General features: G+C 37.6%; 1 protein-coding gene across 1 annotated transcript in view; it reads right to left on the bottom strand.

Moving 5' to 3' along the window:
• Positions 1-3,651: 3,651 nt before the first annotated feature.
• Positions 3,652-15,776, bottom strand: part of nid1a (nidogen 1a) — a 61,984-nt gene continuing 49,859 nt past the window's right edge. The window contains exons 15-20 of the mRNA XM_041252873.1: positions 15,405-15,531; positions 14,713-14,884; positions 11,250-11,407; positions 10,828-10,951; positions 4,812-4,924; positions 3,652-4,344 (exon numbers count right to left, since the gene is read on the bottom strand). Of these exons, the coding sequence (XP_041108807.1) occupies positions 4,214-4,344; positions 4,812-4,924; positions 10,828-10,951; positions 11,250-11,407; positions 14,713-14,884; positions 15,405-15,531 (825 nt within the window). The 3' untranslated portion in view covers positions 3,652-4,213. The remainder of the gene's footprint in view (positions 4,345-4,811; positions 4,925-10,827; positions 10,952-11,249; positions 11,408-14,712; positions 14,885-15,404; positions 15,532-15,776) is intronic.

The following is a 15,776-nucleotide window of genomic DNA, read 5'->3' as shown; positions in this document are numbered from 1 at the left end:
GCAGGAAGGGGTGGGAGCGACAGAGAGAAGATAAAAGTAGTGGTCAGAGATGTTGAGAGGCGTGACCAAGAGGGCAGGGCGGAATCAGTCCCTGGTGAAGATGAGTTCCAGTTAACAGCCTGCTAAGGGAGTGGGAGGGGGGACAAGGAGAGACAGAAGGCGAAGGAGTGAAGAAGGAAGAAATCCAGCAGAGTGGTTAGGGTTGAGAGATGGATGTTAAAATCACCTAATAGAACAACAGGAGCGGAGGGAGAGTGGAGCGAGGAGAGAAGGAAGTCAAGCTCATAAAGAAAGTGAGTAAGGGTTCCAGATGGGCAGTAGAGAACAATGAGGAGGTGACAATTGGAGGCGATTTCAACAGCGTAATAATTAAGGCTCACGCACAAAGAAATGCATCTCAAGGCAAGTTTATCATGACAAAGCGCAGTAGAGACTATTAATGTCAACAGTAAAAATAGCACAATATCTAAAATGGGAGGTAAAATCTTGTTTAGCCAAGTTAATGGATGGCAACAACCCAACCCCCCTGATTTCCCTATAATCCTTCAGTACTCTGATTGGAGCAACATAACCTAAAACCACAATTGCTGGAAATAACATCAAAACAGTATGAGAAATATAAAATGTAAGTTCACTATATTGGATTAAGTGGGGCAGACAGTATTTGTACTTATAGAGAAATATGGAAACAAAATTTCTTGTACATTATGTTTATAGTGCATGGTAAAGTTTACACCCATCGCTCATTATATCACCCGTCGCTATATTGTGGATTCGTATATATTGCAGTCCTGGAGTTGGCTTCCCATTTTTACTAACTATGCATATGCCTGCAATATATATAGGCACTTAGAATTACTGTTCTTTTCTTTTGTACTGCACATCATAAACAACAATATACAAAACAATTAAAAACAAAGCATTCATATCACACTGTTATCATATACACATGTATTGCACAATAACACAAAGCAAATTAAACATCTACTTGCTGAAATGTTTTTTTATTTTAGCCAACAAGGTGTTCACGTGTGGCAGCAATGCACTAGCAAAAGTCACAAGGTCAGCTCCCTAGCAACAAGCATCCCATATTGGGAATGGATTCTTTCAATCCAGTGGGTTTGTGCATTTGAGAAAGGAGAGGAAGACTGATTAATTGGAGACTGAAGCTGATGAGAAGCAATTCCCCTCCGCTGTATGAATTATAATGGTGTGCTGCTTTTTATACGAACAAAGAGAAAGCAGGTTGCGTAGAGGATTTATACTGGACCCTGACGCCCCCAATAAAACGAGAGAGTGGTTGTACAGTATTTGTTAGCCTATTTGTTTTTCTATGGGTCTCTTGCTATATCATGGCCCTCGATATATAGCTGATTTATATTAGACCCTGACACCCGCGATGTATCGAGTGGGTGGTGTATGTTAAGTGAATGAAATTTCAGTGACTGAAATTTGAGGAGACAGAAATAACACCCACAAATAAATAAATAAATAAAAAGTAAAATCCTTGGTAAGCTTTACATAAATAAAAATAGTTCTGACAATGATGTACCTCTGCTTATTTAATGCAAATTGCATTTCAATTCTGTTGGCTCCTGAACGGATGGAGTTCAAAGGTTAGAGTTTTCCATGAGCAGTGTTAAAATGAAGAAAAACAGAATTGTTTGTATTTTTTTTTTTTTTTTGGCATTCATTTTGTGTGGTTTATCTTGCAATTGTGTGTTTTTCCTTTAATAAATATGCGTTAAGGTGATTCAACCATAAGTTTAGGCATTGCTCTTCAGTTCTAGTTTCATTCAAACTACATTTTGTTGCCATCTAGTGATCTGCCACTTTGGATCTAGAATTATTTTGCTGTACACGGGCTCTTGACGGTGCTGGTGCATAATAACTAATCGCTGGACAGAGATACTTTGGCTGATAAAGCCTGTGACAGGCAACTATTACTGAAGAGCAGTTCCTGAACTCATAGGAAAAGCACCTTAACACAAACTTACACAATAGGATTGGAGTAATTGCAACTAGAACCACTTGGAATGATTACAAACACCACCAAGAGGTAAGGGGTCTGTTAAAGAAAACCAAAAGAAAATCACGGAGTCAACCCAGAAGAACAGTTAGAATCTTTGAATTTTTACATAAAAGTTTGATCAGGGTGCAAAAAATACAAAAAGTCGTAAAAACACAAAAACAGCTTGTTGTTTTCCTCTACTATAGTAATATAACCACACACACACACACAAAAAAAAAGGTTTACGACAGCAGACAATTTCATTGTTTGGTCAGTTAATGTCACAAACAATAAAAACATTCTTTGTGACATTAACTGACCGAACAATTAACTATTCAGGCAGGGGGTTTGTGCAATACTTAATTTCTTCAATTATGCCAGCAGCAATGTTTGGATAGTAGACCCTGGCAGACAGAATATGGTTTTATTTTCTTAAAAACATGGTTTATTTACAGAATCCAATCTCCCTTGAGGATAGAAGTCCATTTCCCAGTTTGTGGAGAGAGAACAAAGCAAAGAGAGTATTGGAAGGCCTCAGGCTGAATACATATATCTTGTTATTAAGAAAATTAGAAACATACATGTCCCACACCAGGGTATCTAAACCATTACAGATGCGAGTACAAAGAAAAGCTGGTAATCATGAACTACAGTACATTAACAACGAAGTTTCATCAAATTTTCCTTGATGCCGATTTCAATTAAGACGTTTTATATTGTTCAATTTTCACAGTATGTGGAATACCTTCTTATAAAACAATAAAGTTAAAAAAGCCCAAAGTACAAGGGTTTATAAGATGGGAAGCTGTTTATGAGCGATGAACATGTTGATGTCTTGTTTCATCTTTAATGAACTTGTCTATTGCCAGTACTTTTGTTTATTGGATCATATGTGGGCTCGCTTGTGCAACTCTCCTTATTTTAATGTAATTTTTCTAACATATTTTTTAAAAATAAGCCCCATGATTTAAATTACTTGTTTGTTCATTATGCTGTGATGTGATAAATATTAAAGGGGAACTGTACTAAAAATAACAAGGCTGTCTAAATTCTCTGCATACATAACAAATGCGTCTCGCTGTGCTAATTTTGTTAAAAAGTCACGCTTTCTGGGTCAACTGGAAATGCAGGCCGCTGCCATATTGGAACCTTTCTGGTGTCATGGTTACGTCACATCATTAACAGCCACCCACACCAGTGAACGCCAGCAGGGTGAATTATGTCAGAACCCAAAGAGTTCGAGTGCAAAAATGACAAAAGGAAAAACAGTATCAAAAAGCATTTTTGTGTGCCTAAGCCTTTAAACCAATAAAGGGTGGCAACAATAAAAAATGGCTGCATAACATAGGAACGGGACATGCGCTCAATAGAATACTATGTGTGACAATAGAGCGAGTCAACGACAGGACGCCTCACAAAGCGCGACAGAAGAGAGCTCCGATACATTCAATGTTCATTTGTTTTAATGGTTTTTATACAATATACTGCTCAAGCAGAGGCTGAAAATACATGAAAAGCTTTAGTTAACATGTTTTCCATTGAAATGGTCATGTATTCATTTGCATTACAGTTCCCCTTTAAAGGATTATATTGTTTAAAAGATGAGAACGCTCAGCAACGTAGAAATAGTGCAAAACAAACATTGTAAAAAATCTGTTTATTTGATAGTTGTACAGAATGTAAACTTCTCATTTACACTATCTGCATTTACTGACAATGTGAAATCCTTCAAACAACAGTTCAACACATGGTCCCATGCATTCAAATGGACTACTCTATCCAAATTCACTGAAGTTCAAACAGCTGTGGTCACAGGGGATGCAGACATACAGCCACTTATCTCTGTGTCATTACCTGAATTTGCTTCACATATTACTAAAGAATTGTACATATTGTAAACTTCACAGTAATACCTGATACGTCTATGAAATGACACCCACTGTGAGGAGCATCACAGCTAAAAACACCACAAGAATTTAGCATTGCAAACATTTTCGTATTTGTTTTTATTTACATTTTTCTTTCTTTTTTCAATCTGATTAAGAATATAAAGGCAAACAGGAATAAAAACAAACCTTGAATAAAAAAAGGTGTTGTAACATTATAAAACATTTAAAACACTGTATTCTGTGACATTTTGAGTAACTATAGCTTCTGATAGCACCAGCTTTAAGAGGCCCTGAAGGTGAATGCTTTCTTGATTTAATATCTAATGTCTTGCTCCACACATCCCACTCCCACTGTGCTGTCAGGGCAACGACAAGATCGGCCTGTAGGGGTCGCTAGACACAAATGCGTGCACCCTCCATTGTTTACAGTACAGTAGTTTTGACCTGTAGATAAACCAAAACAATGTGTTTAAGACTTGCCCACTTCCAACAGTTTCTGGTTGAGAAATTGAGTTCATGATCATCATGAGGACAGTGGGACATTCCTAAAAATGTCTGTTGCTACGGAAACATTTGATATAAATGGGATTGTAAACATAACAAAATCCAGATACAATGTGTGAATGATTTTTTCAATCCTCTGTGTTTTTCTTCTTTTTGTTTGAAAGTCTGAAAGTTCTGAAGTCAATTTTACCCAAAATAAGTTTAATTTGCATGTTAAAAACTATTGTTTGTGAGTGTAATTGTCTTTATGATATCTACAGTACCTGTTCTTGACTGGATTGCGGAATATGTTTGCTTTTGGTCACATGCTAGTACAGTAGCAGTTTGTGAACACCATCTTTGAAAAGGACTGGAGCAACTTCCATATGGAAAACAATTAAAAAGGTATACTGTAAGGTGTACTGTACCCTGAGGACACTGTGCATAGGCGGTGGTGATCCCATACAGCCTGGACCGTTTCTGAGGCTGGAACTCATCATTCTCCCTTCCAACAGTGCGGTCTGCTGCTATAATGGCATCCCTGATGGAAAATTAAGAAACAGTAAAATTCATGAGAAGATGAATAAACTAAAGCTTTTAAAGATCATTCTGCTTCTATGGTTTCGGCTAGTGTAATGAGAACACCTCTACGATGAGGGGTAAGCGCATCGCAAATGGCCATTGTGCTGAAATTGTGCCAAGTTGCCATATTCGAAACGTCCTTTTGCGTGTCACAATCTATTCTGCGCTTTGCAGAAATAAAATGTATGCATCTCGCAATATGGGGGGGAGTGGCCAACAATATGCGTGATGCTGGTATATTTGAAGGTATGCGCCAAGCACAAAACTAGGTTTGTGACACACAGAATAAGGATTGTAAAAGAACTGGTGTTAACTCCACGTACACTACCATTCCAGCACTGACTACAAACAGGCAACAATGGCAACAACGTGGGCAGCATGTCTGTCGACATTTGAATGATGCAAGGATCACCTAGCAACAGCAAGCCCGACATAGGCAAAGATATGCTGAAAGGGTGCCGGCCTCGGCACACATGAGCTCAGCAATAAGCAAGTCGTGTCAATACTGTCCGCATTCAACAGTGGCGTTATCAGTTCATTAATTTAAAAACTCGCCGCCTAGCTATGGAACCAATTGTGTATTTGAATGGTCCGTATGTATGTGTGTATGATATATTGTGTGGTCTTGTCTACTGTCATATCGGTACATACTGTGGCAACACCAATGATAGCAGCTTGTCGGGGTAATGCCATTACAAATGGTGACTGTCCATCCCTCTGCATTCTCGCTTGGCTGTTGTGTGCAGTTGCTATATTGGTAGTGAATGCGCAGACAGTTTTGCGAGGCACAAACAAGATTTGTGAATTGCTCAAAAAACTGCTATATTCCAATGTCGTGCAACTGCTTTGTGCTGTTTTGGAATATCTCTCATTTTGTGCCAAAGCACTATTTTTTTACGAGGCACAAATTTAGCAAAGGGATTGCGCGAAGATCGAAGATTGGGCCCTATGTGTGTAAAATGTATTTAGGGCGAGTAAAATGAGTCGTGAGTGCTTTCAATAAATACTGTACATATGGATTTCCTTATTTTTCACCTGAAAAAAAATCCAGTTGTCTTTTTGCAGCCGTTTAGTTTCTCGACGTAGTGTGCTACTGCATTCGAGTCTCCTCCCACTAGTACTTGTACTGATACCGCACCAATGTAAATAAAGAAACAATAATATTGTATTCCTTATTAATCACCTTGCTATAGTCATATAAAGCATCCCGACTCCGTCCAACACAGAATATCGTATCTATTATATGGCTTTACCTTCCAAAAATTCCGCTGACAGACAGGTAAATTGATAGGTTACGTTGAGAGGGATTAAAATGGCGCCAAATAATCCCAGTGGCTTATTCACCAGTCACAAACACGCCTTCCAAGTGAGTGGATTCACCTACGTTTATTTATTTTTCGTAAACCCGGACTTATTGGTCACGTGTTTCTGGCAATTCCCAGGCAGGCTACAATAAACTGTCCCGGCAATTCTATAATCCATTCTCTAGCAACCGCATGCAGTATATTCACAATTGACCATTGAAACGCTGGGAACCACTGAAGTACAAGAAGCTCGATAACATGCAAACCCAAGCTGTGCAGTAAAATTGCTATGAGTCTTCTTTAAGCATTCAATTCAAATATCGCATGTAGCTCATATTTCATCAGTTCATAAAACACCCAGCATGCTGCTTATCTGGAGCGTGGGGGGCCGCATTATTTTCATTACACTTCAATTCCTTAGTTATTTATTAATAATAATAATAATAATAATAATAATAATAATAATAATAATAATAATAATAATAATAATAATAATAAACTTTATTTTATATAGCGCCCTTAAAAGCAATCATCTCAGAGCGCTTCACAGAACAAAAGATAAATTCAACAAGAACACAAATGTTATTTCAGTGTTACTCTGTACAAAGTGGTGCTACTGCTAATACATTTAACCCAGATATAAATACAATACATCCTTCTGCATATTCATATAATGGAACATGAAATTTTTTTTTTTCCTTTCACATACCTGCTCCTATATCAAGGCTCCCCATATTTAAAAACCATGAACATTTAAACAAACAGTTAAAAGAGCAAGAAAATAAAAATACTAGGGGGGAAAAAAAAAAACAAAAAAACATGTTTGCTTTTGTAGTTTGTTGCCAGGGTGACAAAAGGCAGTCAGATTATTAGGAACTGCTTCAAAACTTGTAATTCCACTATTTTGTTCTTGGCCAATTTATGGTTATTCAGACCCACTCATTCATCTTGGTCAAGAACATGCCCTTCATATCATTATATAAACAGATGTTTTAAGTTACCCTTAAGACGTCCAAATAATCACAAGCAGCTGGGGGATTTCACAAGGGGTGACCTTTCACAAAGCTTTAAACGCACTAACAAAACACTCCTGAAACTGAAGAACAAGATCATCATCAGATACTGGTTTACTGAAAGTTTAGTTATATGAAAACAATTATAGCGCTTCCTTTAACTGGTACTGGAGAAGTTCATAATTATACATTTCCTAGCTCAGTGTCCTCAAAGCTGTACTGAGCAAGACCTGTGAAGGGCTAGAATACTGAATTAATAGGAGGTGAATTAAAGTAATTTAGCTTCTATGCCATTTGATGAAGCTGTATTTCAATGTCATTTTACATTTTGGAATAAGTCAATTGATTACAGATAGACATTAATAAACCACTGCCCTACTATTGTGGGGCTTTCATAATAACCAGTAGGATTTGTATTTCAATCCCACTGTACTGAAGCTTGAGATTTCTCCGTATTTAAAACACTAATCAAAGCAGATTCATTCATTCAAAACCAAAACAGCATTTGCTCGAGTGCAAAGTTTGCACCACTTGAAATAAAACAAAGAATTAGCATACAAACACAAAATATAGATTAACCTGTTTTAGATCACCTCACTTAATAGCATATCCCATTTATTATCATGATTTTTGAAAAACCACTCACCATACACCATAGGTTCTTTGAGAAGTTACCTCTTAATATCATCTCACAAACCTGCTTATTGTCACGTTTTGTGCAGCCTGTCAAATGCTGCGTGGCCAAGCTTTACTAAGCAACAGCAGGATATAATTAATTTACAGCGCAACTAACAACCAATAATCATCTCAGCCTTTTTGTGCAGCCTGTCAAATGCACGTGGGAAGTCTTAACAGGATACAGTTCTGTTACAAAACACAGACGTCGCCAAATTTTAACAGTCAGTCTACAAATGCACACAAAAAATCACCAAGTAATGATAGATCTCATCAGTTGACAATTCATGCCTTTAGATAATGACACAAACGGTTTCGTTCCAGTTAATGATACAAAATGTATTTGTCCTAAACTTTATGCATTTGTTCAAATGTAAAGAACGACTAAACATACAGTATTAAAACTACTCTTTAATTCAACGTTTCCTTTCTTTTTTTCTCACACTCGTAATGTTCCGTCATAGGCAAACGTGAAACTCTGTGTATATCATAACCCGCAATCATGATATAAACCCGGTTCATCTGTACAAGCAAACAAGCTTTATTTTTCCCCAAACAGAATAAACAGCTAATGATGCTTAATGACAGTCTCTTTCAGTTACCAAAGATTGCAAAACAGTTGCAAAATCTGCACATCACTATTTTGTCACCATCTGCTGCGTATATACATCCCCACATACTCAAATTCTTTGTTTAACTGTTATGTGCGGTTGAGGCATTTTAGAAAAAAAAAAACTTATCTTCTCTTCCATTACAATTTTAATTCCCTCACTCCGAATTATACACCTGCGAAAGTGCTAGTCAGAGCTTCCGTTTCCCTTCAGACCGTGGCTATTGTTACGGGTGAGCCTTGACAACTACGATTGCAAGTATTTATTTAAAGTATTTTTTGTATAAACCTCCCAATTTAAAATGTCATTCTATGTTTGCTTTATAATGATTTTTCGTTTTATTTTGTTTTATATGTTGCATTTCGTTTTAGCTTGTATTGGGAAAAACATGGGGCTCTAGTTATATACCACGACAGTAAAATGATCATGTCCTCAGACTTATGAGAAACCTGCACACATGCCCATGGCTAACTAGTCTAGCTTAAATCAAGTGCCACAAAGTCTTTTGTGTAACAGTATATAGCTGTTATAAAGGGTTTTCAAAAGAAAGGAATAGAATACTACTGCCCAAGGCTGAAGAGAGTGACGCACTTATATTTTATAGACAACAATGTGTGGTGCAGGAACATATATGAAAGGCATGGTGGGAGTAAAGCTGGGATACAGGAAGCAATCCAGCCATGGTGGATGAGGCACTCCATGGGAAACATCCTGATAACCAAAACCCAAAGCCCACACAGCTGGATTTTGAAACTAGCAAATTGTTTCTGAGAAATAGGAAGAGAGAACAGAAACATGTTCTATACGCCTTTTACAAACATGCTTGTCCCGGTGTTGAACTGTTGAATTTGAGCATGAAAGTTTATGAATGAATGTATTCATCTCCTCATACAGCATTGCAGTTTTCTTTATTGCAGCGACAATGAAAGCTTTGTTCTCTTTGCATACTTTGTGACAGTAATGCAGTGTAGTACACTGTACTATCTGAAATGAAGTCGTCCTACAGAACTGCTCAATAGGGCTTCCCACGTTAACAAATACTAGTAAATGTTACTGGAAGCCTGTGGCAGGGTAAAGCTGCCCATGTGCACATTTTATGTTTTATGTTGTGTATTGCAATTTAAAATGTACATATGTATTTGGCCAGGGTGTTTAACCATTTGTAGTCCATTTATTCAGCCCTTGTCAGGTGCGTCAGGCCCAATTTATTTCCCCCCCCCCAGAGTAAAACAGGTTTAAAAGGCATTGAATCGCAAAAGGACACTCAGTACTCTGTCTCCAGCCAAGCCCCACCCCTTGTTTCCTGTATTTTTCATGTACCACCTTATAGACGTGCATACTGATAAATCCTCTCCTGGTCACTTTTAAATTGCCAAACTCCTCAGTAATGTGATCCAAGTCATTATTTTATTACTATAACATCTCAAAAAGCTATGCAAATGTCCATGATAGTCTTTGAGCCCTGGATGCGGAAGCAGCTATCTTTTTTTTTTATGTCTGTGTTATCTTTATGGTGCATGGGGCTATCATACAGCCTTTTTTCGGCTTTATTCAGCTCCTGTCGGTCTCACTCAGCCATTGAAAGGTTTTCTCAGCTTTTTCCAGAGAAAAAACGACTAGAGACCCCTGCTTTACGACTTTTTGATGATGTCGGACAGGGTCCAACATCAGACAGGAAAGGGAAAATTGTAATGTTGGACCTGGTCTGACATAGGACTGCAAAGGGTTAAAGTCAGCACGAAAGGGTTAAATTACCTTCCCTGCCCAAGAAGTTCACGTGCAGACTGCAATGATTAACATTCAATCGAGTCCCTGCACAGCTATTTAAGAGGCACGGTTTTCAGAGGGAGCGAAAAAGTAAGAACTAAGATCTAGAAAAATATATACTTGTTTTTTTTAGTTTTGTGTGCTGTCTGTTTTGCCCATCATGCCTTTTTGTTTCTGTAAAGTGTTTTTATTTAAATCTTTTATTTTATTAATTTAATTAATAAATACATGCCTCAGCGCTTCACACCCTGCAGTACTGTGTGTGTCCATTTCCTGGTCTGACATCACCACAAAGCCATCTTTGTGACAAAGCCCAACAGAAGTTCACATATACAACATGTTAAACATACTTACATTTACCATCAATAATATCGAAATAATAAAACAGTACAGTTCCCCATTGTAGATTCAATTGTAATATACATATAAGGCTGCGAATTAACGTAATAAGAAAATGAAACCCTCTTTAAAAATCACAGAAAAACCATGTACCTCCGCCAGTCAGTGTAGTACAAATTCCTCCCAAAGCTTGTAATTCCGAAGGGATACTGGATTCCTTCAAGGATTTTTCTGCGGCCTGTCTGGTTTGGATTAATGCATTCCACCCGTCGAGTGCCTGCAAAGAAAAACAGGGAAATGTCTCTTTTTATGAAGAGAAATGTTACAATGTCGCCATTGGACTTCGAAAGAATAACAGACTGGACTGAAGAGAACAGCTGAAAAATCAAGTTTTGGTACTGGCTTGTTGCGAGTTATATCATTTAAGAATGACTGCATTTACTTTTTCTAACCATTTCAAAAGGCTGAGTAGAGATAAAATGAAGATAAGCATCTTAAACAAATACACACATGTATTTCAATCAGCGTTTAACTAACTCATGCCCCGCCCCTCCACCACGGTTGCTCCAACATACCTGCATCAGCCCAGCAAAGTTGTGAAGAGTGAGAATCATATGTCAAACCGTTGGGCAGGCCCAGGTCATCCTTCACCAGAATCCTTCTGTTTGTACCGTCCATGTAAGACATTTCAATTTTGGGGGCCTCCCTATTCCAGTCAGTCCAATACAGATGACTGTTGGAAAAGCAATAAGAAATCACATTACTGCTAACAATGATAGAACCTTATATTCATCAAGGTATGCTGTACTGGACATTTATGGATATGTTTGTTCATTTTACTTGTGAGTACGGTAAACAACCCACATTTATGAAATAACTGCCGTAAACAGAAAATTATACAAAGTGAATTTAAATAACAAAAACAATATATGATATAATAAATGATAACTCTGACATTTTACACCCATCGATATAAAAAAACAACACTTTAGTTGAATTCAGTTGGCAATACAAGATGTACAGGCTTAATCTGCTTAGGGAATGTGGTTAGCAGGTGGTTAGTACAGGGATCTAATTTTACTAAAACTATGCAGGATCTAGCAATGTACCAGTGGTGGCTGTTAGCAAAAATAAATGGAGAGGCAGAAAAAAAGGCAGAGGGCTTAAGGCACCCTTAAGCTCCCAGCAGCAGTAGAATCTTATTATTGTATTCGCACTGTCAACACTTATCATATTATTACACTAGGTAACACAATTTTTGTTCCTGGGTAGTAAGTGTTATTTCATAATTGCTTATGCCTCAAAATTATAGAACACGGCTATGTACTGTAAATACAGTATAATTGTAAATCTCGAAAAACTACTCACTTCTAAATCTTTTGTAGTCATCTTTGTATTACTTTAGTATAAATACATGTTAATTTGGATTCATATGTTGTTTTTTTCTGACTTTATGTGAACGAAAAGAAACACATTTGGCCATTTTCCCATTGGAAATAGTGATATTTTGAAATATCACTGTCCTGGTCACAAAAGCAAAGTTTGTGGGGAATAATAGCCATTTTCTATACTTTTGAGGCATAAGCAATTAGGAAATAACACTTACTACCCAGGAACAAAAAAAAAAACATTTTTTTGTTACACAGTGTTATTAAAAAGGTGACTTGCAGGGTTACAATGCAAGATTCATATTTAAATATGGTATAGTTTACAGTCAGCACAAATAATACTGCTAAAACACAACATGAAATAGGATGCAACAAGTTAGGATTACAACAAGTTATATCTTCAATGATATAACAGGAGTCTAAGGATAGTACTGTGGTTAATAACAGATAGGAGTTGAGATGTGCCTCCTTTGAGGAGCCAGAACTGTTGTTAATATAGGAATGCTGAATCCAGGGTTTGGGTTCAAACGTCTTTTTTTTTTCTTGCATTTTAGACAATATTTTTGTATTTATTTTACTGAACATTATTATATTCCAAAATTAAACAATTTTTGCCGATAAATACCTGCCGAATTTAAAGTTCAAGTTACCAGCATTTATTTTATAAAAGCAGAATCTCCTCTTGTTTTTATTTTGAGCTCCATTTCCCAACATTCCCTGCTGCAAAAGAATGTGCATGTCAACATGTCAATAGTAGTTATTAATGTATTGTACGGACTGTGATGAACCTGGGCGGGACAGTCAGAGTCTGGGATGGAGCCTGGTGGACCGCCAGCTCGTTACTGCATCGCCAAAAAGGTACAGACAGACCCAAGGCATTACCTGCATCCACAGATGCTCCAAGGCCATGTACGCTACAGTCGGTTTAGATTAAATACAACAAGTATTTCAACAAAACTACAGTCGCTATTGTAAAGCATCGGTTTTAAATTGCTTATTCTCTTATACAATATATGAAATATAAGAATAAAATAAAATACAGATCACGTATTATGATAATCACACTGCTGCTATACATTGTTCATAATTACATTTCTGCTATTACACATAATATAGAAAATAAAAATATTACACAGCATGTGGACAAACTTTTTTTTTGCTGAAAATCCCCTTTGTTACAGTCACACACAATGTCACTTTTATTTAGATTTTCTTATATATAAAAGAAAATAATCTAATATTATATATATATATATATATATATATATATATATATATATATATATATATATAATCCCTATATACCTCATATATACCCGATACCAAGGATACAGAAATTAGAATCTCGACTACTGGCTATCCCAACCCCTTGACCGCTAAACCATGCCCCTGTCATGAATAAAGTGAAAACATCGATCTAGAAATAACAACACGTATGGTTTAAGGAGGGGTGTCTCTAAACAAATCCAAGTGAATCTTGTTAAAAAATGCAATTGTTTTCAAAAGAGAAAGCTTTGGATAGGAAATGAAGCAGACTTTATATTATAGAGATAGGAGAAAAGTCGTCACCGGAACTCTTTGGATTCCCTTGATGCACCGCATCGGCACGGACGGAAAAAAAAGGGGGAGTTGACAATCTTGTGTCTATAGAAGATCTTTACTGAGACTGAGACTGTCCACCTGTTGGTCGACTTTGTGTCATATTCTCGCTTTGAAAATTCCTCCTACACGTTTCACCAACATGCAGCCACTCCTTCCCTTCTATCAGCAATGCACGGTGCTGGACTCATGCGCTGTTAAATACTCATCAATTATTCCCCCAATCAACAGACTGTCCTGCCCCTATAAGATGACAAACGAGCAAGCGGAAGCCATATTTCCGGACCAAGAATGGCCGGAGAATGAAAAACAAAATAAAATAAATATAGGGGTAGTGGAGTAACCGTGGGCAGGCCCCAAAAATATAGACCGTAGTCTGAGAGAATGGTGGAGTGTGGGACGGTCGGGTAAACACTGCAGAGTGCAGCACCTTTATTTTGCAGTGTTGTTAACAGTGTTTTGTTTTCCCTTTTTCTTTGTGCCTTTTGTTTTCATTATCAGTTTGAGCACTTGTATGTGCAATGGACTGTATACCGGTATTGGTAACCCCGTGGCCCTCTTTACTGTTGGCAGTATTCAGGCCATGGACAACAGTGCCGCCTGCGGGTAAAAATAAAACAGTGCACCTGAGCGGCGTTACAAATAAAGTTTTGTCTCCTGTGTGTCAGTGAATTGCTCACCACCCTTCCACACTCTTGCATAAGACACTGGCCTTTACCTGTGGAACCCAGTTCAACTCTATCCAGACAAAAGTTAGTTACTCACTATTGCTCCATGTGGACACTGGTCCACGTCACAAAAAACAAAACAAACAAAAAAAAAAGCTTATTGAAATTAGAGCTGAACCTCTACCATAAAAACACATTTGTATATATGGGTTTGCATAAAACCTTATTATGGCGGTTTTACCAATGTGTATTAACCATGCCTCTTCTGGCAAGGCACCACTACAAAGTTCATAAAGCGACACATTCTGGGGACCAATCTCCACAAAAGATCAATAGACCCAATAGCTTTAGTGAAACCCCTTGATGAAAGGAAAGTCACACACCCATTGGCTGAATTGGTGATGATTGCTCTGGGGTTCACCAGGTCATCATCGAACAGCACACGCCTCTGACTGCCGTCCAGCTTGGCCACTTCAATCCTGTCCCGCATAGAATCCGTCCAGTACAGGTTACGGCCCAGGTGATCTACAGCTAGTCCTTCTGGACTTTCCAGATCTAGAGAACAGAAATACAGTGAATCATCCCACTATGAAAGGGACCACAGAACGGTCTGCTAACTCACAGATACCGTACATATAAAACCAGGATTTTCGTGGGACAACTACCTTTTTACTGTGAAAATGAAAAAGTTTGCAGCAAATAATAAAAAAGTTACCTAGTCCAAAAAAAACGGTTCTGAATGTCGCTACACCCAACTATTATTATATTTAAAAAATAGAACATAATGTTATTTGGCACATGGCACCCCCCAGTTCTTGAGGGCTAGTCTGGTGTACCAGTATTTCTGTAATGCTTGCACAGACTAAACCAGAATTCACAATAAATAAACAAATACAAAAAGTTAACAACAATTAATTTCTGATCAGTCACGCATTGTGGAGAATTTCTGTGTACAGTTCATATTGTAAAAATGTGCATTTAGGTGCATTTCAGCACAATACAAGGTATGGCTTTTTTGCACACAGGGTTTCCAGCAGACTTAATGCACATTAAAAATAAAGTTTTAGCTATCCACCTGTTGTAATGACTGGGATGGCATCTCCTCCCTGCAGACTGGCCTTGCTGATGGACGGGCTAGTGATGTCGGTCCAGTACACCATCTTGTCTACACAGTCATAGGCCACGGCAATGATCACTTTGTCCTGTGGGAACATCATTTATTTATCTATTTACTTATTTTTAAACACAAACCACTTGGGTTAAATGGAATGAGCAACACTTCACAACACAACGTTCTGCAGCACATATGTGAAGGGTGACACATGGTTAGATTTTCTCTTTTTGGTACATATAAAATAGTTAAACCACCAAGTAATTCCTAAGAATTAAGAAAACAATACATAAATACTGCAGCCCACCACATGTTCTGCACTTGAGAAATGTGGAT

This window comes from Polyodon spathula, chromosome 6, assembly GCF_017654505.1.
Source record: "Polyodon spathula isolate WHYD16114869_AA chromosome 6, ASM1765450v1, whole genome shotgun sequence".
In the NCBI taxonomy this organism is placed as follows: Eukaryota; Metazoa; Chordata; class Actinopteri; order Acipenseriformes; family Polyodontidae; genus Polyodon; species Polyodon spathula.
The sequence above is the reverse complement of the archived record's forward strand: the minus strand, read 5'-3'. Positions and strand labels throughout refer to the sequence as shown.